The sequence below is a fragment of the Brachycentrus maculatus genome, unplaced genomic scaffold (genome assembly GCF_059751285.1).
Source record: "Brachycentrus maculatus isolate JH-2025_06_01 unplaced genomic scaffold, ASM5975128v1 h1tg000678l, whole genome shotgun sequence".
NCBI classification, from domain to species: domain Eukaryota; kingdom Metazoa; phylum Arthropoda; class Insecta; order Trichoptera; family Brachycentridae; genus Brachycentrus; species Brachycentrus maculatus.
The window spans coordinates 85,987-111,518 of NW_028281410.1; the positions used below are offsets into that span (position 1 = coordinate 85,987).

At 33.5% G+C, this 25,532-nt stretch overlaps 1 protein-coding gene across 3 annotated transcripts in view; it reads right to left on the bottom strand.

Annotated features, from left to right (window-relative positions):
* The window catches only part of LOC148300656 (proline dehydrogenase 1, mitochondrial-like), a 51,717-nt gene that overhangs the window by 25,155 nt on the left and 1,030 nt on the right, over positions 1 to 25,532 (bottom strand). For 2 of the 3 annotated variants that reach the window (XM_088274462.1, XM_088274459.1), the window contains exons 2-3: positions 3,210 to 3,331; positions 1,364 to 1,450 (exon numbers count right to left, since the gene is read on the bottom strand). In XM_088274462.1, the coding sequence (XP_088130588.1) occupies positions 1,364 to 1,450; positions 3,210 to 3,331 (209 nt within the window). Of the gene's footprint in view, positions 1 to 1,363; positions 1,451 to 3,209; positions 3,332 to 4,243; positions 4,366 to 25,532 lie in introns of all 3 variants that reach the window. The other variant, XM_088274461.1, reaches the window with a different exon arrangement.

Genomic DNA, 25,532 nt, shown 5'->3' on the forward strand with positions numbered 1-25,532 from the left:
TACAGAAGCATCAATCTACTGTCCGTTCATATTTATTTTACCTCTGATTTCATATTTATTTTATTTTATTTTATTTATGTTCATATTTATTTTACTTTATGCATATTTTTACTTGTTTATTTTATTTATGTTCATATTTATTTTACCTCTGATTTAAATTTAGTAAGCCAACATAACAACTAGAGGTAAAATAACTAGATTCACTGTATGCTTACCTTACCCGGCAGACCTTCTCTTGCAAAGCATTTTTGGTTGTTAAATGAACAAAGTCGCGTAATTTAAAGAAAATGTCAATTTTAATACCGATTTTACTGTGAATTTACATTTAAAAGCTTTCAATATCCCTGTCACTGCCAATCTAAATAAATACAAGTTTGTAAAACCGCCACCAAATTTTCTAGAACTGCCGAAAAGGGTGAAGTCAGCGAAAGGAATTAATTACTAAATATGTATGTATGTACATGATTATTTTACAGAGTTTAAAAGGGTTGCGTTAAAAACGGTAAAATTTGGTGGCGTGACGTCATTGTGACGTCACGTCGGTATTGATTCCCGAATTCGGACGGTGCGCCAAATATCGGCGATGACGTCAAACCGTGTAGACTCTAGTACCTACCTATTTATAACGCGATCATTAAAACGCGCATTTCTGGAAGGCGTATGTACGTATACAAACGCACGTTTTATAAGGAAAAAAGACAACCAACTATCACGCCGCTTCTCGCAGAGGTAGGCAGGGAGAGTAGAACGTCACACCACTCTGTCTTTGCAAACAAGACCGCAAGAGTGGTGTGAAACCACCAAACAAAACAAAACAATTATTTTTTGACATCTCATCAAAGATTTACAGGGCTGAAGACCGTCAAAGGCTGGTTTAAGTGATCACTTTACACACGTTTGACATTCTACCCATTCTACCCATTATTGACAACCACACTACTCAAATTCTTGGAAGTTCTATATGTATGAACCAATTTTGAAACATAGTTCTTGAATCACTAGAACTTTACTAGAGACATCTATTGGTGAGATGAAAAGAAGCTTTTTATTGAGCAGAAACTCTTATATCAGTATGTGAGGTCCGAATCCTGGATTATAACCAGATACATGAGAAACGCCAGAAAAAATCATATTTTTCTTCATCTTTGATGAGATGTCAAAATATGATATGAAAATTAACTCCTACAATCGGAGATAATCCAGATTTGTGACCAAGTATTTGGACACACTCACAATGCTCTAAACAAATTCTTATTTAAGAATTGACACGTCCAAAATGTTGTAAGTTGAATGATTTTTTTGTGGAAACTTTATGCAAGAGTTTATGTGAAAAGTATGTTTTTTATTTATAAATCATTATTACCTGACTTCTCGCTGTTCGGCTTCTTCTTGGGAAATGTCTTCTTCAGCTGAATAATCCAGGATTGGTTTCACCCCAAATTGACGCAATCTAAACAAATAAACAAATAATTCAGAACAAAAAAACAGAGCCAGAAAGTGCTTGATGTGAAAATATTACAAATTCTAAGCATAGTTAGGGAAGAAATTATCTTGAAATGAAGAATGAAAAAGTAGCTACATATCCAAAAAAAGTCACGAATTTCTGCAAACAATACGAGGTGTAAGTCAAAAAAAGTGACTTAAAATTTTATATATTATGGGTAATCAATTTAATTTTTTTTAAGATGGGAGTTGCATTTATTATTAACCTTAGTAATTATGTACAAGGTTTATAGATAAATAAGTGGACTTTTGTTACTTCTAGCTAATAAAATCATGTTTCATTTTAATCTTTTTAATCTATGTGGGCCAATCAGGAACTTGTTAGCATTTGCTCATTGCTGGGAGGAAACCATGTAAAACTCCTCAGGAGAACGCGGACTGTTGATTGTCGTCAACAGGCCTTCCGTTCCACTAGAAGAGGGTTCGACATATTGTGTCCTAGCTCGATTTATGGTACCAATGGCCTTAACTATTTTTATCAAATTGTTTTGTAATATTATTTTTTGACACTCATCAAAGATGAAGAAGAATATGGAAGTCTAGACATTTACGGGGCTGATTATGTGAACAAGTATTTGGACACACTCAAAATGTTGTTTTGTAATGTTAGTACACATGTTTCCAACATTTTTAGTTTTTTTTTTGACAGATATAAAGGTTAGACATAAAAACCCCAGTAGCCCAAAGAACTCTGTACTTTTTGCCAAACGCCATACGAAAAGTAACCTTGCGCCTTTTTTCTATACCCAAATCTGAAAATACCCATGAAAGAATGGAGTTTTGCCACGATTAAGAGGGTAAAACCACATCGCTGGAAGAGCTCAAGGCCATACCAAAAAGCGCATATCAAAAGTGCTTCGAGGATTAGAAGAAGCGGTGACACAAGTGGATTTATCAAGATATTTATCTGAGAAGAATATTTTGAAAGAAACAAAATAGATTTTGATGAATAAGCAAATGATTTGAAAGAAAAAACTAGTCAACTTTTTTTAACGCACCTCGTATTTCAAATGGAAAACATAAAATCCATCTTGTGCAAAGTAGACTCAATAATGGTGAAAAGTATTCTTGACTTACGATAGTATCATCACTAAGAAAGTGGAAAATAGGTATAAAAATAAAGAAGCAAAAGTAAAAAGGTTGTTGGTAGATATAAGAAATAGAATAAACAGAAGGAAGAAAGAAGACTCTAGGTTGGATTGAAAGGAATGTACTGGAATTGAGAAAGTCTAGGAATTGTACCATATAAATACAAAGAAGTAAAAGCGAAAAGATGGTTGATATATTAGGATAAAACAAAATAAGGAAGAAAGTAGACATTAGGTTGGATTGAAAGGATAGTACTGGAATTTAAAAAAGTATTGGAATTGTACCACATAAATACAAAGAAGTAAAAGCGAAAAGATGGTTGATATATTAGGATAAAACAATACAAGGATGTAAGAAGATTCTAGGTTGGATCGAAAGGAAAGTATTGGAATAGAAAGAATAGGAAATGTACCACATAAATACAAAGAAGTAAAAGCGAAAAGATGGTGGTTGATATATTAGGATAAACCAATACAAGGAAGAAAGGAGACATTAGGTTAGATCGAAAGGAAGTTTGGGATTGATCGGAAAATCGTTGCAGGGAATCAGAGGATGGGAATGCTGAGGATCAGAGTGGAAAGGGACAGAGGCAGAGCCACGAAGGGTACTAATTGTACCTGTCCAGACAGGGGACGATCCTTTCTCGATCCTCTCCCGCCACGAAGTGCCCGTAAAATGTCTGCTTCATGAAGAATGTGAACAGCTTCTCGCCGAAGACGCTTTTCATGAAGTTCATCAGCTATGGACAAGAGACATGATCAAGAGATTAGCGAACAAGAAACATAAAATGAAGAAGACGAAGAAAATTAAAAAAAAACCTATGCAGCAAAAATTCATCCTATCCGACCTCCGTTGCTCCGCCAATCCGGTTGGTATTTATATATATATATATATATATATATATATATATATATATATATATATATATATATATATATATATATATATATATATATATATATATATATATATATATATATATATATATGTGTGTGTGTGTGTGTGTGTATTTCTGTAGAACTAACATAAATATAAATGGGAATTCACCATCTGATAACAATAACAAAACTCAATTATTGACACACTGGACATTCCACAACAATCAAGATATATCGCTCACTCCTTTCAACTACGTCATATATCAAAAATCGTAATTTTTCAGTTGTGCATGTTTTCGAAATGCCCAGAAAATATAGTATATCCCAGCAAAAGCGGCGTATTTTTAACTTAACATTTGCTCGCTACAGGGCAGAAAGTGTTGTTTTTTCATTTTGAAAAATAGGTATTGTTTAATTATTTTTTTGAATATACTAAATATTTTTCAAATGGAGATAAAACATTTAGGTTTTACCTAAAAAGATCTGTTGCACAGTAAAGAATTCAGTAAGTGGCTTGATATTTATTTTTAAAACATTTTATTATATTCTTAAACTTTAAAAACGATCTCCTGAAAAATCAAGTTTTTTGATATTTGACATTGTTGAATGGAGTAAGCGACGTATCATCCGTAGGGTGAATAATCAATGTATGAAATTTAAAAATATATATACATAAGTATATAAGCTGACTGAACACACTAAGTACGTAGATTAAATTGATATTACATGGTATGAGGGATGGGAATATGTAGAAAGGATGGGATGAGGAGTACCTGTTGAGGGTTGGCATGCAGGTCTTAAGATCACACCCTCCGACAAAGTGGCCGAAGAAGCTAATTTTCATCACAAAGTTGAACACACGATTGCCGAAAACTTTTCTTGTTAACTCCATAACCTAAATAAAATTAAACATTACTCATAATTTTTTTTGACATCTCAACATAGAAGAAGAAAATAGAAGTCGTAATACTCATTTACTTGGCTTACGACTGTCACGAGCTGGTTTAAGTGATCACTTTAACATTCACCAATTTTAACTATGATTGACAACCACACTACTCAAATTTTAGGAACTCCTAAAGACCTGAAGATGGAAGCTTAGCTTCCGAAGCAACAAAAATAAGTTGCTCACTCCTTTCAACAACGTCATATGTTAAAAATCGACAATTTTCAGTTGTGCATGTTTTCCGAATGCCCAGAAAATGTACTATATCCCAGCAAAAGCGGCATATTTTAAACTTAATATTTACCCGATACAGGGCAGAAAGTGTTGTTTTTGCATTTCGAAGAAAAGATATTGTTTTATTATTTTTTTAAATATGTATACTAAATATTTTCAAATGGAGAAAAAACATTCAGGTTGTACATAAAAAGATCTGTTGCACAGTAAAAAGTTCAATAAGTAGCATGATATTAATTTTTTGTACATTTTATTATATTTTTAAACTTTAAAAACGATCTCCTAAAAAATCTAGTTTTTAAATTTATGACGTAGTTGAAAGGAGTGAGCGAAATATTTTCTTTAACAATTTTTTTTTAATATAACGTATCATTTCAAAGTATTTCGGTTGATTGAGTAGGATAGAGCAGTTGCCAGACCTTTAAAACAGTGTGAGCCAGAGACCAGAGAATGTACAAAGTACCTACATATGTCGCTTACTCCTTTCAAGAACGTCATAAATCAAAAAACTTGATTCTTCAGGAGAACGTTTTCAAAGTTTAAAAATATAACACACCGTATTAAAAATAAATATCAAGCCACTTATTGAACTTTTCACTGTGCAACACATCTTTTTAGGTAAAACCTGAAGGTTTTTTCTCCATTTGAAAAATATTTAATATATTTAAAAAATAATTAAACAATACCTTTTCTTTCAAATGCAAAAACAACATTTTCTGCCCTGTAGCAGGTAAATATTAAGTTTGAAATATGCCTCTTTTGTTGGGATATAGTACATTTTCTGGGCATTCGGAAAACATGCACAACTGAAAATTGTCGATTTTTGATTTATGACGTTCTTGAAAGTAGTGAGCGATGTGTTACATATTAAATAACTAAATACACAATGCCCGTTTCAATATCCCACGCAGTCTGGTATACATCAATTCGAATAGCTATTCTTAATCGACTATTTAGTTTTAAAAAAATATATTAAACTATAATTTATATTTGAAGCACTTACTTTACAATTTTCCATTTTGTAATTAAAATGTAACTTTGTTTTTAAAATCACTATAAATATTTTATTATAACTTAATTATAATGTCAACCGGTTTCGAAGCTAGCCGCTTCTTTATCAAGACTGATTAATATTAGACTGATTAGTAATAGTATTAATCTTGATAAAGAAGCGGTTAGCTTCGAAACCGGAAGACATTATATTTATGTTATAATAAAATTTTTATGGTGATTTTAAAACAAAGTCACATACGATTAAGGCCCAAATCTCAAGTGTTCAAATCAGAATGTGCTGAGCCGAGCTCAGGGCTGGACGTGTCCTTACGCTATATATATATATATACATATATATATATATATATATATATATATATATATATATATATATATATATATATATATATATATGTATACAAATATATATTTTTTTAAATTCCTTACCATTTGATAACTGTTTTCTTTTGAAAACTCATGTTTTAGCCAAGTTGACTTTTTCAATTGCGGAAAATCTGTGTTGAAAAGTCGAATGATGAGCATATTGTCCTCTCAGGATCTTTAAAAACTATATGCTTCTCTGCACTGTATGTATGTTCCTACTGGAATCAACATCACACACACACACACACACACACACACACACACACACAGACACACACACACACACACAGACACACACACACACACACACACACACACACACACACACAGACACACACACACACACACACACACACACACACACACACACACACACACACACACACACACACACACACACACACACACACACACACACACACACACGCACGCACACACCCTCTTACACACATTTTCTCTCATAAATACGTGTTTATTTGCTAGATCCACACTAAATATTTTGTACTAATCTTTATGTTTCTGTGGTTAATGGCTTGTTTAATGTATATCTTTTAATGTTTTGTTTTACACATGTTGCTGTTGTTAACCTTAATAATAAACAAAAAATATATAAAAAAAATACATATAATCCTTTTCATACACATGAATAAATTATATTACAAATATAAACATGCGTTAAAAAACGTTATAATTAGATGCGTAGAGAATAGCTCTACAATGAGTCATAAAAGACCGTAACAAGTGCCAAGAAATTGCTTGAACATAAAATGTACCTGTAAAACTATAACACGTGGTTATCTAGATCACTAGAACTTCAATAGATGTCTCTAGTGAAGTTCTAGTGATTCAAGAACAATGTTTCAAAATTGGTTCATATATATAGAACTTCCAAGAATTTGAGCAGTGTGGTTGTCAATTATGGGTAGAATGGTGATTGATACACGTTTTAAACAGGTAGTAAGCCCTTTAAATACCCAGATTTCCATATTCTCATAGTTTGTGGACTCCGTATGCTCCACCTAGGGAGCGTATATGGTTTAATAATCATTGGTCAGAAAAATGAGTTATCTGGCTTCTCTACGCGTTTCTATATCCGAGTAGACCTTGTTACTCTTACACAAATTATTATGTCAATCCTTTGATTGCTAGCACATATTGCATATGGGGCTTCTTAGCCTACGTCATACGAATGTCTTCAACTCGTAACACATAGGAACACTGCTGACATTATTTTCCTGCTGATTTTCCTGTATAATTTTTTAAATAACTATGTAGATTGCCCAGAGCTTTTATCACTCATCAGTTTTAGAGTCCCGGGAGCACAGGCCAGTAACAAAACTTTATTTAAAATCCCTAAAATGCACAGCAAGTACTACCAAAATTCATTTTTAAATCGAGCCTGCGATATGCGCAATGTAATGCTTAATGAAATAGACATCAATAATGTTTACAACATTTTGAGTGTGTCCAAATACTTATTCAAATTGTTAGAATTGGTGAATGTTACACGTGTATAAAGTGATCACTTAAACCAGCCCTTGGCGGTCGTCAGCCCCGTAAATGCCCAGACCTCCATATTCTTCTTCATCTTTGATGAGATGTCAAAAATGTAAATGTAACTTTACACACGTTTACGACACTTAGGCTGGTTAAATGTTGTAAACGTGTGTGTAAAGTGATCACATAACCAGCCTATGACATACGGCCTGTTAATATCCAGACTTCCACATTCTTCTTCATCTATGTTGAGATGTCAACATGTAAAAATAACTTCTATGCAGAAATCTAGATTTAGGTATTTAAGTATTTGGCCTAGGCTGGTGGAGTGATCACTTTACACACGTGCAACATTCACCATTTTACCCATGATTGACAAGCACACTACTCATATTTCTACAAACTCCTAGATATATTGATCAATCTCATGACACAGTGCATATCGCTCACTCCTTTCAACAACGTCATATCCACAAAAACTTGATTTTTCAAAAGATCGTTTGTAATGTTCAATACAATAAATGTATTAAAAATAAATATCAAGCCAGTTATTGAACTTTTTACTGTGCAACAGATCTTTTTAGGTAAAACCTGAATGTTTTTTCTCAATTTGAAAAATATTTAGTATATTTATAAAAATAATTAAACAATACCTTTTCTTCAAAATGCAAAAACAACACTTTCTGCCCTGTAGCTGGTAAATATTAAGTAAAAAATATACCGCTTTTGCTGGGATAAAGTACATTTTCTGGGCATTCCGAAAACATGCACAACTGAAAATTGACGATTTTTGATATATGAAGTTGTTGAAAGTTCACGACAGCCATCCATGTTGGATTGAGAAAAGATTTTATGTAGCAGCAACACTTTTATTCTTCTTCGTCTATGTCGAGATGTCAATATGTAAAAATTATCCCTAAATTAGGTAATATCTGTATTTTCCCAAATTTACAAATGTGTAATTATTTACAATAATTAAAGAAAACACTTCGTTTTTTACCACATGAGTTTTATTATAGACTACATGTTTCAGAAGTTAAACTTCCATCATTCAGGTCTGTATAATAACTGTATGTTATTTTACAGACCTGAATGATGGAAGTTTAACTTCTGAAACATGTAGTCTATAATAAAACTCAAGTGGTAAAAAACGAAGTGTTTTCTTTAATTATTGTAACATGTCTTACCACAAAGTTAATGCCGAAACAATAAATGTAATTATTTAACTGGAAAAGTACACGTACTCTTTTTGTAATGCTCTGTTATGTGAATTACTTGTTGTAACTGTTCTGTAAAATTCGCAAATAAAATAAAATATCTAAAAATTCAGTTTTTAATTCAATTAAATTCAATTTATTCAGTAAATTTTGACATATACATTACGAACTAAAATTTAAAGCGTACATATTAATACAAAAATTATAAAGTAAGCAAGAACACACTTTTTAAAGACGTAGGTAGAAGAATCCCGCTTGGGAATACCCCCTCAGGCACATGGAACAGTGATATTGTTCAGCATATCTTCCTACAGGCATAACCATCGGCAGGTTGCTCCTGTATATAGGAATGTAAAACAATCTATGCCGACGCTGCTGCGAGTGTTTTCGCCTAGAATTTTCACTCATGAATTATATGAAATTATAGTAACTTTAAACATAAAGAGTAAATCCACTCACGAGTAGGCATAGGCTATGAAACTTAAAAAGTTGAAGCCTGAGTAGGGTCATGATAAACGGTGTTGCATAAGCCTTAACTATATTTCAGAGTCACTTGGACGTTAGGTAATTCAAAAACAAAAAAAATATGCCGACGCTGTCTTAGAATATCTATCGGGAACATACAGACCAATGCTGCGGATAATTTCAGGATTATCGATCATACCGCGCAACAATCGTATGTTTGAGTCCACAAAACTCAAAAAGTGGCAGATGAATTGACTTAATTTTTTTGACTTGACCTTTCAAAATAAAAAAAAAGGTTCCTCACCTCTGGTCTAAAACGTCGCCCTCGGCCACCTAATTCAGACAAGGTCAAAGCCGCACCGATTGCGACCGCATTCTCGGGAAAACGATGCACTGTGCGACGCGCGTGTGAATTTTGCCTTAGTTCACTAATTAGTGCAACGCTAATTTCACATATTACTATTTAGAAAAAAGAGGCTACAGGGCATAGCGAAGCGATTATCGATTTTCGCACGGATGTAATCGATTTGGTGAATTAATTAACGATGCGATAATAACAATCGATATTATTAATAATTTCAGTTGTAAAAGCGTGAGAATCTGACAGTTATGTGAGTATATTATGTACGGTGAAAACTCGCTATTCGGCCGCATCTGTATTCATCCTCCTTTTTTTTTACGAACATCGCCTGAACTTGCCTTTGTGCTTTAACTCGGTGTTTAGAGAAACAAACGTACAAATGTCACATCATGCGTTCATCCTAGAGACTTGATGGTAAACGATATTCTAATTTTGTAGTAGTTACGCGAGCTTTGACTTATTTAATGACGTTGCTTTTGGTCATTTAAGGCCTTACTCGCAATGTGGATGATTCAGTATGCGTTAAGCTACGCGTAGTCATGCCTCTGTACATGATAAAAAAAAAGTGAAATTACATTTTTTTTACACCTTACCTTTCAAAACCATATATTTATTTGGAAGAATTTTTTTGTTGTTGATTGATATGAGTTTTTTTAGACATCTCATCGAAGATGAAGAAGAATATGGAAGTCTGGGCATTTACGGGGCTGACAACCGTCATAGGCTGGTTTAAGTGATCACTTTACACACGTGTAACGTTCACCATTCTACCCATGATTGACAACCACACTTTATCTAGAAGTTCAAACTTTTGGAACTTCTAGATATATTGATCAATCTCGTGACACAGTTCGTATGAGTTCACAACAGCCATCTATGATATGTTGAATTGAAAAAATCTTTTATTTAGCAGAGACCCTTTTATTTGTATGCAAGACCCGAACTCGAACGCCCTAAAACATTATTGTTTTTTTTACGCAGCTTATAATTTCATGAATTATTTCTATTTTTATTTTTATGTCCGCCTCCGTAGTGTAATGGTCAGCACGCTCGGCTACCGTTCTGGAGGTCCCGGGTTCGATTCCCAAGGGGGGTAAAATAAATATTAGTGATTTTTTCACTGTAATATTTATTCAAAATTACCATGGACTGGTACCTGAAGCGGAGGGCTTCCTACCTTTCCTTCATGTATAAACGATCAAGATAACACTGCGTTTATATGACACAGTGCCCTATGCACCATTATATTATGGGTGCGGATAAGGGTTTTATATTATTATATTTTTATTTACAACATAAATATCTATTCATGATAATAACAGCGGTATTCGTACGAATCGCATATCGACAAGCCACTCGAACGAATTATGCCCGAATGGCGAATTTCCACTCTCATTTGAAGGGTACTTCATTTGTAAATTCGCTACGCAGTGAAAATTCGTTATCTCTGAGCTTTGCTAATCGGGAAATTTCAAGTGCCTTACACAGTATGTATCGCGTACATGCCTACATTATCCGGATGTTATCTTCCGTACATTTTGCGTGGGCGTTCTGTGTAATGTGAGTAGGTACTTTTAATTCATGAAGTAATGGGTAGGTACTTTCAATTCATGAAGTTATTGACAAGATGTTAACAACATTTTTAGTGTGTCCAAATACTTGTTCACAAATCTGCATTATTTCTAATAGAGTATTATCACTCCGGAGGAATATTTAATTTAAAATACTCAACTCAAAGTGTTAGACTCGTTTTGTGTATATAACAGCCGATATAATCAATATTTTCTTCATCATTTTCATTTGCGAAATTCGCCTTCGTAAAAACGTTGTTTTCGTAAGTTGGTAACGAATGACGTCACAGAAACGAATCTACACTACAATTATTATAGCTCTATAAAGCAGATACGTAAATGGAGACGCCCCATAACACACCCGATGACGTAGAATTTGATGACGTATAGCGGTTTTACGTTTTCCGTTTTATTAAAATATCTAAAGTTTAAACCTTCATATCTCCCTTAGTTCTCTACAGATTTCAATAAGAATGTTACCGATAGTCTTGTGATTTTTCATTTTAATTTATTAGCTAATAATAACACATCATTAGATTGATCCATTGAAATGCCTCGTGTCGGCCACCGGTGTCCGACACTGGCAGTCAATGTGTTAAGGTAGCCTTTCCATTACTGGTCCAGTAATGGAACACTAACACAATGGAGTAAATTTGTATATTTTTAATTGCCCTTATTATGTTAACATTAAAAGTACAATACATAGGTTTTTCACTTCAAATTAAACGTTCAACCAATCAAATAGGACCCTTTATAAAACATATTGGACGTTATAGTGTTTTGTATAAAAAAGTTATAATTAAAAAAAAACTAACTAACTAACTAACTAACCATCACGCCGCAGGGGTAGGCAGAGAGAATAGAGCGCCACACCACTCTGTCCTTGCAAACATTCTTCGCCTCTTCCACGTTCATGCATCTCCTCATACATACCCGCCGATTGTTACGACTCCTAACCTGACCACTTTCAAGTATTTGGCATACCTGATCGTGCCATGTTTTTCTCGGTCTTCCTCTGCTTCTTTTCCCGCTAACATTCGCCTCATAAATTTGTTTTACCGTTCTTTCCTCACTCATTCGTTCTACATGCCCAAACCATCTCAACACACCTTTCTTAATTTTATCGATAATGCTTATCTCAGCTTTGCATTCCTTCCTTATTTCACTATTCGCACATCTATCATACATCGTTTTGTCGCACATTCTCCTGAGAGATCACATTTCGACTGCATTCAGTCTACTTTCATCCTTCTTTTGCCAACTCCATGTTTCACTTCCATACATTAGAGTTGGAACCAGGACTCCGTTGTGCACTGCCAGTTTAGCTTCAGCTGATGGGTTTTTATTTGCTATAACTGATTTCAGTGCACCATTAACTTTGTTCCCAGCATTCACTCTCCTTTCTAAGTCTTTATCAATCTTTCCTAATTTAAAAAAAATAATTTAAAAAAATATTTTAAGATTAATATTTCGCATCACATTTAACATCGTGAGAAAAATTATGACAAAAAATAATTGTAAAAAATAGCTTCTGTAATTGGAGATAATCCAGATTTGTAAACATGTATTCGGACAAAATGTTGTATCTAATAAACCTTGTACATAATAACAAGGTAAATAATAAATGCAACTCTCATCTTTAAAAAAAAAGTTTAATTTGGGACTAAAGAATTTCAAGGATGATTTCGGCGCTTTCAATACAAATGTCTCCCTTGTATTAGGAGCATTCCGTATTGTAAAAACTTGTTTATCACACACGAAAGCACTGCGCAATTCTGTCAAAGCTACTTTTTGCTACTGACAACTGGTAACAGGGGAAATGAAGGGTCGTTTTGGTACAATTAAAGCTCGTTATAATGGGGGTCCAAACTACCAAATCTCAAAGCGTCTTATGTTTTGTGTAAAGGATTACCCAGCGACATTCAAAGAAGATACGTTATACATATCGCTCACTCCTTTCAACGACGTCAAATATAAAAAATCGACAATTTTTAATAAGTTTTCGAAACTAGTCGTGTATAATAAAAAAAACTCATCAAGTGGTATTTTAAAGTGTCTAATTACTAAAAATAATCAACGATTCCACAAAGTTAATGCGGAATCAATAAATAATATAATTTTCAGTTCAGCATGTTTTCGGAATGAACAGAAAATGTACTATATCTCAGCAAAAGCGGCATATTTTTAACTTAATATTTACCCGCTACAGGGCAGAAAGTGTTGGTTTTGCATTTTGAAGCAAAGTTATTGTTTAATTATTATTTTTTAAATATACTAAATATTTTTCAATTGGAGAAAAAACCCTCAGGTTTTACCTAAAAAGATCTGTTGCACAGTAAAAAGTTCAATAATTGGATTGATATTTATTTTTAATACATTTTAGTATATTTTTAAACTTTAAAAACGATCTCCTGAAAAATCAAGCTTTTTGATATATGACGTTGTTGAAAGGTGTGAGCGATATATGAACACAAAGATGGCGGGGGACAAACTGCATTCGAAATATATTGAGTGCGTCCAAATCTCTGTTCACAAATCCAGGTTTTGTTTGAATAGCGATATATGGAAAGAATGCAAGGCTGAGATAAAATTAAGAAAGGTGTATTGAGATGGTTTGGACATGTGGAACGAATGAGTGAGGAAATGGTAAAACAAATTTATGAGGCGAATGTAGTTGGAAAAAGAAGCAGAGGAAGGCCTAGGAAAACTTGGCACAATAAGGTTTGTCAAATACTTGTAAGCGGCCGGCTCAGGAGTCGTAATAATCGGCGGGTATGTTATGAGGAGATGCATGAATGTGGAAGAGGCAAAGGTTATTTGCAAAGATAGATTGGTGTGGCGTTCTATTCTCTCTGCGATCTCTGCTCCCTTCGGGAATAGGCATGCTGGTTAGTTAATAAGTAAGTTTGGTTGATTCGATCATTTGAAGCTAACCACGCCAATCATTGTGCAAATTTGGTCGCGCGTTGCGTAGTTCTAGCTCTTAATATATTTGACAATACGGTATAATCACCCGGGAGGAATTTCTAATTTAACATACTCAACCTATAAAAGATTGTGTAAGACTCGTTTCGTGTTTACAACAGCCGATATGATCAATATTTTCATTCAACATTTTCTCTTTGCAAAATTCGCCTTCGTAAAAACGTTGTTTTCGTAAGTTGGTAACGAATGACGTCACAGAAACGAATCCCCGCTACTACTATTATAGCTCTTTAAAGCAGATACATACAGGGATACGCCCCATAACACACGTGATGACGTAAAATTTGATGACGTATAGCGGTGTCCGTTTTTCGTTTTATTAAAATATCTAAAGTTTAAACCTTCATATCTCCCTTACTTCTCTACAGATTTCAATAAGAATGTTACCGATAGTCTTGTGATTTTTCATTTGAATTTATTAGCCATTAAACCAACATCATGAGAAAAATCCGTTTGACATGAAAAACTTTAGCTGGAAAGATGTGTAAACCGAGAAAAAAATCGGATAGGTTAAAAATAACCGTTACCGAACATATGATAAATTCAAACGCAGAGGTTTGTTGACCCATGTTATGGTAGTCCCAAATTTATATCTTTTTATCACTCTCACTCAGCTTAATGACTACGTCATCGGATCCTAGAGTGATGTAATCGCCATCAGCTGCTCTGGCCGTACGTGACGTCACGCGGAATATTTCGGCCGAGCGTATAATAATATAAAACGTGCGTGTGACGATAGCAAGACAAGATAGCAGTAAGTCATGCCAAGAAATACAGAGGCTAGTGGAGAAGACGGAAATAGAAGACACTTGTCTTTTGTGACGTTTTGGAGCACACATTAGACTAATTTGAAATTCAAATTTTCCTCTGTACATTTAGAGATGTGGCTGGTTGATAGCGGTTCCTTTTTTGGCAACCCAATAGGGTATTATCACTCGTGAGGAATATCTAATTTAACATACTCAACCTATAAAGGATTGTGTAAGGCTCGTTATGTGTTTATAACAGCCGATATAATCAATATTTTCATTCATCATTTTCTTTTGAAAAATTCGCCTTCGTAAAAACTTTGTTTTCTTAAGTTGGCAACGAATGACGTCACATAAACGAATTCAAACTACTACTTTTACAGCTCTGTAAAGCAGATACATAAAGGGATACGCCCCGTAACACACCCGATCACGTAAAATTTGATGACGTATAGCGGTGTCCGTTTTTCATTTTATTAAAATATCTAATGTTTAGACCTTTATATCTCCCTTACTTCTCTACAGATTTCAATAAGAATGTCACCGATAATCTTGTGATTTTTCATATTTATTTATTAGCCAATAATAACACATCATGAGAATGATCCTCACCAAAAAGTTACATTTTCAAAATCGCACAAAAAATCCATTAAATGCAAATCTGTTCTGTACTGCATTCTATTGAAATCTGAATTAAAGTTGCCACAAAACGTGACCGATCCTGTATTAAACCAATATGAAATGGTTAAATCGCATCAAAACGTAACAATTTCACAAGCTAGAATTCCTGATCACTTGAAATCATTTATAATGGAAATGTAACGTTTTGGTGAGGACATCCACAATTGGTTATATTCGTTACTTTTTCTCTGGTTATGTTTCTTTCCGGCTCAAGTTTTTGATATTCTTCTTCTTCCTTCTTATAGATCCTCGGATCAGCCTGTTCCGTTATCCGTCTCTTGTGACGTGGACTGGCAGCTGTCACACCATCGCTTTGGAGGTCTTCCAAGTGGCCTTTTTCCGTCTGGGTTCTTTTGAAGAGCAATTCGGGCCAGTCTGTTTTCTTGCATTCTATTGACATGGGCATTCCAGAATCGTCTACGCTGTCTTCCCCATCTGACTATATCCTCCGTACTACACATTTTCCGAATTTTCGTATTCCTTATTCGGTATATTAACGTGTTTTCAGACACTCACCTCGATGTCCACATTTCTGAAGTTCTTAAAAAATATTTGGTTCTCACTGTGTCTGCTCTAGTCTCTATCACATATCGCTCACTCCTTTCAAGAACGTCATAAATCAAAAAAGTTGATTTTTCAGGAGAACATTTTTAAAGTTTAAAAATATAATACAATGTATTAAAAATAAATATCAAGCCACTTATTGAACTTTTTACTGTGCAACAGATCTTTTTAGGTAAAACCCGAAGGTTTTTTTCTCCATTTGAAAAATATTTTGTATATTTAAAAAAATAATTAAACAATACCTTTTCTTCAAAATGCAAAAACAAGACTTTCTGCCTTGTAGCGGGTAAATATTAAGTTTAAAATATGCCTCTTTTGCTGAGATATAGTACATTTTTTGGGCATTCCGAAAACACGCACAACTGGAAATTAACGATTTTTTTATTTTTGACGTTCTTGAAAGGAGTGAGCGATATGTGGCAATCGGTCTTACACACGTCTTCTTTATTTTAACTTTGCTTTCAATATTCAAGAACATGAACGTACCTACTCTTCCAGATTTTTCTCTTACATATAAAATAACGAAATCGACAGTCAATCTGACGTTTTTTGAACGAACAAAAGCAAAGATAAATCACAGGAGTAAAAGAGTTATTTCAAATTTCTACTCATTGTCTTTGGGAAATTCGAAATTTGAAATTTAAACTGCTCCATAATGGTTGCGATGGGGAAGTTTTCTCATGTAATTTCAAATTCAAAATGGCTACAGGAACTTCACGGCTCTCATGAATCGATATGCATATGAGATCAACGACCCGTTTTTAAGGTTAGAAATAATATTTTTAATGTCGGGTATGCAATTTACTTTTTAATATACATTTTTATTCGAGTATGCAAATTCGTAAATTACAATATATTTCATGAAAAAAAAGCTGTTTTTTATAACCTTCAATGCAGCTAAACATTGTTGCGCTTATTAGCCGGTTCGTCTAGGTCAGTGATTCCCAAAGTGGTCTATATCGACCCCCAGGGGTATACGACGACTTGGAAGGGGTATATGTCAGAGAAAAAAAATTGGGGGTCCATGAAAAAGAAATGGAGGTCAACGACATCAAGTTTATTCCTAAGACTAAAAGCATTTATTTTTTGCTAATTTATTTTATTTAGCAGAGATTAATTTTAATTTGAATTAACCTAACATGTGTGTATTTTTTTAATTTTCATTACACTTTATAAATTATCATACACGTTATAAATTTCAATCTTTCAATGTGCACTTCATACATCGACTTTCAAAAATACATTAGAAGATAGTGAATTTGCTGAAAAACAATATCAGGTAAGGAGGGATCTACCAAAAATCGAAAAACACGGCAAGGGGTCTACGAGAGAAAAAAAAGTTTGGGAACCTCTGGTCTAGGTCAAGATTATGAAGGTTAAGTTACGTAAAATATTGACGTCTTAACCAAAGTCATAGCAAAAAAGAAAATTGGAAAAAAATATTAAATCGACGTGTCCTACGTAAAGTGCTCTAACTACATTTTTGTCAATTTTGAGATATTTAGTGTACTTTATCAACTGACCGTTATCTTAAAAACACAAACAAACAAAAATATACAAAAAATAAACTACTCCTAGTTTTCAGGCGTATCAGACGATATCTATTGTAGATCGAATTTTCGAAATGAACTGAACTTCTAAAACGCTAACTACTTAATTTTGACAAAGCATAAAGTTTTAAACAGATTCAATACTTTATTTTATCGTATTTATTAATGTAAAATACTAGTTTAGAGTTTCAGATTAAACCGTTAATTAATAAAAAATAATACGTTGAAAAAATCTTCTAAGCTCTCTCCTGTAAAGTAACAGATTTGCAGCTGGAGTACTTTACGTAGGGGCCGTCGAAATAATAAAATTTGGACAGAATTAACATTTTTTATTTATATTATTACAATTTTTTTAAATTTTATTTATTATTTTCATTTATTTAAAAGAATAATTGTAAAAAAAATTATAAAATATTTTTTTGCATAGACCCACCAGGCCACCTTGTGTCTTGTTGGTGGAGTTCTTTTTACATACGTTTTTTATTGTTTTTATCTATTTTAACCTAAAATCTACACACAAAAAAGAGAGAAAAATGATACTGAGACACGTGTTGAAACACGTGTATCAGTGTGTGAACACGACATCATTATCAAACACCGAACGTGAAAATTTACTTGTGTACTAATTTAAGTAGTATGGTGGTCAGTCAATCTTGGGTAGATTGATAAATGTTGCCTGTGTGTAAAGTGATCACTTAACCAGCCTATGACAAGTCATAAGCCCTGTAAATACCCAGACTTTCATATTCTTCCTCATCTTTGTTAAGATCTTAAAATGTAAATCAGTTATGTTTTTGTTTTGATTCTTCACAAATTGAAATCACACAGTTAAAAACATTTTTCAAATTTAACTAGTGTGATTGTCAGTCAATCCTGGGTAGAGGTGAATGTTGCACTTAACCAGCCTATGACAAGTCATAAGCTCTGTAAATACCCAGACTTCCATATTCTTCTTCGTCCTTGTTAAAATCTTAAAATGCATTTTTTTTTGTTTTCAATCACCACAAATTGAAATCAGGCAATGATATTCAATTAAAACACATTTTTCACATCTTCAAAAAGGTTGGCCGTCTCTAGAGCAGACGGTAATAGCATTTTTTTGCAAATTGCATATTGCGTTATACCTTTCAAATTCTTGAACAAGAAGTGGTGTGCTAAACATTTTTACAACAATAATATTTCTTTACAACATTGCTGTATTCTTGTAAATAAAATTGGTTAAACGAAAAGCTACATAAAAAATTGAAAATCATGTTTTCAGGCAGGTCTCAAGTACATATCGCTCACTCCTTTCAAGAACGTCATAAATCAAAGATCGTCAATTTTCAGTTGTACGTGTTTTCGGAATGCCCAGAAAATGTACTATATCCCAGCAAAAGATGCATATTTGTAACTTAATATTTACCCGCTACAGGGCAGTAAATGTTGTTTTTGCATTTTGAAGAAAATGTATTGTTTAATTATTTTTTTAAAGAAACTAAATATTTTTCAAATGGAGAAAAAAACCTTCAGGTTTTACCTAAAAAGATCTGTTGCACAGTAAAAAGTTCACTAAGTGGCTTGATATTTATTTTTAATACATTGCGTTATATTTTAAACTTTAAAAACGTTCTCCTGAAAAATCAAGTTTTTTTATTCATGACGTTCTTGAAAGGAGTGAGCGATATGTGAATATAATCTCAGGACTCGGACCTCACATGCAAATAAAAAGAGTTTCTGGTTAATAAAAGCTTTCCTCATTCCAACATGGATGGCTATTGTGAACTCACACGTAACTGTGTCACGATATTGATCAATATATCTAGAAGTTTCGAAAGTTTTAGTATTGTGGTTTGTCAATCACGGGTAGAATTGGTGAATGTGTCGGGTTGTGGTCCCGTGGTTAGTGTCGCGGACTCTCAAGTCAGAGTTTCTCGGTTCAAAAATGTGGAATGACATGTTGATTATTTTTTAAATAATTAAAAACTTGTATAATACCACTTAAGGAGTTTTATTTAATTCACACGACTAGTTTCGAAAATTAACAAACGTTTTAATCTACAGGTGAAAAGAAAAACGTTTTGAAATAAAAATCATTAAGTGGTATTATACAGGTGTTTAATTATTTTTAAAATATATCGACATATATCGCTCACTCCTTTCAAGAACGTCATAAATCAAAGAACGTCAATTTTCAGTTGTGCATATTTTCGGAATGCCCAAAAAATTTACTATATCCCAGAAAAAGAGGCATATTTTTAACTTAATATTTACCCGCTACAGGGCAGAAAGTGTTGTTTTTGCATTTTGAAGAAAGGGTATTGTTTAATTATTTATTTAAATAAACTAAATATTTTTCAAATGGAGAAAAAACCTTCAGGTTTTACCTAAAAAGATCTGTTGCACAGTAAAAATTTCAGTAAGTGGCTTGATATTTATTTTTAACACATTGTATTATATTTTCAAACTTTAAAAACGTTCTCCTGAAAAATCAAGTATTTTGATTTATGACGTTCTTGAAAGGAGTGAGTGATATCTTAGAAAATGCACATATTTTAGAAAAAAAAAATCAGATGCCCAATGCTCACGATCCCTGAGTACCCTCCAGTGCTGAAATTGGTTGCTATAATGCGTCATAATGATACTTCACGGCCCCTAACCGCAACTAGTTCAAGATAATTGGTGCTTTGAGGCAATTTAAACAAAAAATACTTTCCTTTGGAATTTAAATTCAATTCAATACCTACAAGGCAAAGAATATCAATATAAACAAACCAACTGTTGAATATTAAAGCATAAAAAATATCATTTTCTTTTAAATCATTCATGCATGATGGTCAGCTGGAGTGTCTCTTGGAGATAAAATAAAGATATATTATTTTTTGACATCTCATCAGAGATGAAGAAGAATTATATTACTATTAAGAATAGTAATTTAGCAATGTTACCGATATTAAAAAAAACATCGTTTCTGTGACGTCATTCATTACCAACTTTCGAAAACAACGTATTTACGAAGGACTTTACACACGTGTAACATTCACCCATAATTGACAACCGCACAACTCGATTTTTTAAATTTCCGAACTAATTAACCATCACGCCGCCTCCCAACGGAGAATAAAACGCCACACCAATACGTCTTTGCAAACAATCTTCGCCTCTTCCACATTTATGCACGTTCTCATACATACCCGCCGATCATTCCAACTTCTGTCCTGACCACGCCCAAGTATTTGAAACACTTGATCATGCCAAGTTCTCCTCGATCTTCCTCTGCTTCTATTTCCGACTACATTCGCCTCGTAAATTTAACATCGTTGATCACTCAACCAGACTATGACAGGTCATAAGCCCTTTAAATACCCAGACTGCCATATTCTCCTTCATCTATGTTAACATTTGAAAATCTAAACATCACTCCTTAAGTGGTGAAAAGCCAGATTTATGAACAAGTATTTGGACGCACTCAAAATATTGTGTTTTTTCAAAAGAAAAATAGAAAAATTTGTGTTTTTATTATGTATGGAAGCGAAGCATGGAGTTGGCAAAAGAAGGATGAAAGCAGACTGAATGCAGTCGAAATGCGATCCCTCAGACGAATGTGTGGCAAAACGATGTTTGATAGATGTTCGAATGATGAAATAAGGAAAGAATGTAAGGCTGAGATAAGCATTATCGATAAAATTAAGAAAAGTGTGTTGAGATGGTTTGGACATGTGGAGCGTATGAGTGAAGAAAGAACGGTTAAACAAATTTATGGAGCGAATGTAGTTGGAAAAAGAAGCAGAGGACGACCGAGGAAAACTTGGCACAATCAGGTATGTCAAATACTTGAAAGCGGCCGGGTCAGGAGTCGTAATAATCGTCGGGTATGTATGAGGAGATGCATGAATGTAGAAGAGGCAAAGAATGTTTGCAAAGACAGAGTGGTGTGGCGTTCGATTCTCTCTGCCTACCCCTGCGGGGAAGCGGCGTGATGGTTAGTTAGTTAGTTAGTTAGTGTTTTTATTATTGGCAAACATATTTCAATTTCATAGTTTTCCGTGACCCTTAGCAGCTCATTATTAGAAATAGTAATCAAGTGGTAGAGTGGGTTTTGAACTGAGAAACTCTGACTCAAGAGTCCGCGACACTAACCACGGGACCAAAACTTTTTATTTATTTATTTAAACATACAAATCGGTGTGATGATTTCCAACCTTCAGGACGAAGAAGCACTTTGATTTAATATACGATAAAATTGAGAAGAAAAAAAAACGTTTTCTCATGTAATTATATTTTAGTTTTGTCGGCAAGAATTTAAATTGCATCTCTGAACACGCTAAGTTTGATGAATCACATGTCGCTCACTCCTTTCAAGAACGTCATAAATCAAAAAACTTAAAACAAGAGCTTAGTCTCTTTACTGCAGAGAACAATGAAACTAATTTTAAGATTGAAAAAGTAGAAATATATAGAAAATTAATAAAATTATTTAAAAAAAATTATACACAAAAACTATATTATATAAACTTTAAAAGACATATCGCTCACTCCTTTTAACAACGTCATTTATAAAAAAAAATATTTTTCAAGAGATCGTTTTTAAAGTTTAAAAATATAATAAAATGTATTGAAAATAAATATCAAGCCACTTATTGAACTTTTTACTGTGCAACAGATCTTTTAAGGTAAAACCTGAAGGTTTTATCTTCTTCTTCTTCTTTTAGAACTAGGTCCTGTCATTCTCGGGTCGCTCCTGGGAGGTGGAAGACCAGCTATCCTTTTATTGTTTAGGTGGTCTTCCTGGGGGTGAAGGTTTTTTCATCATTTGAAAAATATTTAGTAAATTTAAAAACATAATTAAACAATACCTTTTCTTCAAAATGTAAAAAACAACACTTTCTGCCCTGTAGCAGGTAAATATCAAGTTAAAAATATGCCTCTTTTGCTGGGATATAGTACAATTTCTGGGCATTCTGAAAACATGAACACAACTGAAAATTGTCGATTTTTGATTTATGACGTTCTTGAAAGGAGTGAGTGATATTAAGCATACATACGGTGTCACAAAAAAAACGATACATCGAAGATCAAGAGGAGAGGATAAAAAATATGAGCATTGCAGCAAAATAATTATTATTCACCTACATTTTACGTAGTTTTAGTTCGAAGGAAAAAAGTAATGAATATTAATACATCACGAGTATACGAGTATCTTGACTTAAATTTAATTTTTATCACATTTACGGTAATAAAAGCGGAGGAATGCCGAGAAAAAATTGGCATGATCAAGTATGCCAAACACTGGAGTTCGCAAAAAAGATGAAAGTAGACTGAAAGCAGTCGAAGTGCGATCTCTCAGACGAATGTGCGGCAAAACGTTGTGTGACGTATTAGTGCAATAAGGAAAGAACGGGAGGGTGAGATTAGCACTATCGATCAAATTAAGAAACATGTGTAGATATAGATGGTTTGGACATGCGGAACGAATGATTAGAATAAGGAAATACCGGTCAAACCAATTTATGAATTGAATGTAGCTACAAATAGGAGCAGAGAAAACCGAGGAAAAATTGGCATGATCAAGTATTTCAAACACTTGAAAGTGGTCAGGTCAGGAGTCGAAATAATCGGCGGCTATGTATGAATGTGGAAGTGGCGAAAAAATATTGCAAAGACAGAGTTGTGTGGCGTTCTATTATCTCTGCCTACCCCTACGGGGAAGCGGCATGATGATTAGTTAGTTAGTAAAAAAAATGTGTAGGTTTAAAAAATAATAACCCGCAAAGCCTCCACAGGGAAGGTAGATGTGAAAAATGCATCACAAATACCCAGACCAATTGAAAATGTATCTTTATGGAATTTATTTTGCAACTGGCGGGAACGAACCCGCGGCGCCGATTTTCAGTCGAGCGTCTACCCAACTACGCCACGGCGCCTGCTATGTATATTTTGATACTCAAATAAGAAACTATGTAATATATCGTAGTCATACAGGAGAAAGTGACCAAGTGCATTTTTTTACAAAAACCTGATTATTGACTATTTGATATCTTACTAGCTTAATATTGCCATGAAAAAGTTCCAAAGTGATTTTAAACTTGGAAGTATAATATATTGACTTATTAAAAATGACTAACTTCATTGATTTTTATTTTCTTACCAAGGAAAAGTGACTTGAATGGCCCTCCTGAACATTATACGTTTTGTTAGTTGGTCACTTTCTCCAGTACGACTACGATATAAGCTCGTTGAATTATAAATTTTACCCCTAGTGCATGTTTGACCTCGGCTCTTAACGCATGTTTATGCTGCAGCCCTTGGTGCATGTTGGTCGACCAAAAATCGCATGTGTTAAACATTTTGTGTCGTTTTAAGTGTGTAAATACTGCTATGGTACTGAAGCATGCTGTGGTAGTCATTATCCTGACGAAGAGACGGGTACGTTTCGAAATCGGTGGACATAAAAATTTCGGTGAGTTGTTGTATACTAATATTACTAATTTTGTCCGCCTCCGTAGTGTAATGGTCAGCACGCTCGGCTACCGTTCTGGAGGTCCCGGGTTCGATTCCCAAGGGGGGGTAAAATAAATATAAGTGATTTTTTCACTGTGATATTTATTCAATATTATTACCCTGGACTGGTACCTGAAGCGGAGGGCTGATCACCTTTCCTTCATGTGTAAACGATCAAGATAACACTGCGTTTATATGACGCAGTGCCCTATGCATCATTGGGGTGCGGATAAGGGTTTTATTATTTATTTATTAATATTAATAACATTTTTGTAAAAAAATATAAATGTGAAAAATTGTTTATATTAAATGTAATGTAAGCTACCTAAAGAATTAAAAAAAAAAACAAAAAATAAATAACAAGCGTGTCATACTCCATAATGATAACTATTTCAATATAACATTCTTGTAAAAAAATAAATAAGTTAAAATGACTAACCACAAAGTAAATGCTTTAAATATAAAAATTATTGCATGGGGAGGCTCACACAACAACACACTGAACTCAGTGAAAATAGTACAGAAAACCATAATTAAAGTTATTTTGAAAAAAAAACATATATCCAACAAAATTATTATTTAAAAATTTCAAGTCCCAAATATAGAATCCATTTATAAAAAAACCGCAATTTTTCAAATACTAAAGGGTGACAACTATTTAAATTTAACAAAAAATTTATATTCGAGATTCTCAAACGATTTTTCTACTCCAAAATGCAACACCAAACTATTTCAGCAAAACTTCAAATATTTGGCAATCAAACATTTCAATAAACTCCCTAAAGAAATTAAAAAAATAGATGATATAAAAATACTTAAAAAAAAAATTAAAGCTCTATACATTTAAATCTTGAAAAAATATACAAAAAAACTGTTTTATCTTTCATTATATAACATTAAACCACGAGTGTAAGCCCCTCTCCAAGCACAAGAGCAATGGAGAGGCACAGCGAATCGAAATATAAAAGTTTTCCATATGTATAAATGATTCAAATATATTATGTTATAAATAAAAATGTAAATATATTAAATGAATAAAAATAAAAAAAAATTGAGAATAAGAAAGTACGTACTTAATTATTTCGTTAAATTTATATTTTCATGGTCCCCATCCTAATGAATGATCATGTAAGTGCAGACTAATTATACTGAAAAAAATATTGAAGGTTGATTATAATAATTAAATATAGAGTTCGCTGTCCGCCTTGTCTGGCCGTCTGGCGCCTCGCCGGTTCCACCCCTTGCCTTCTAGTCCCACATTCACCCTTCCACTTCCCGCCAGCTGTAATGTACTTCCACAATTCCACATCCGTGCCAATTCGTGTCGTAATATCGTCCATCCGAGGCGATCGATGCCTTGCCGGCGTGCGCGCGCAACCTGACAG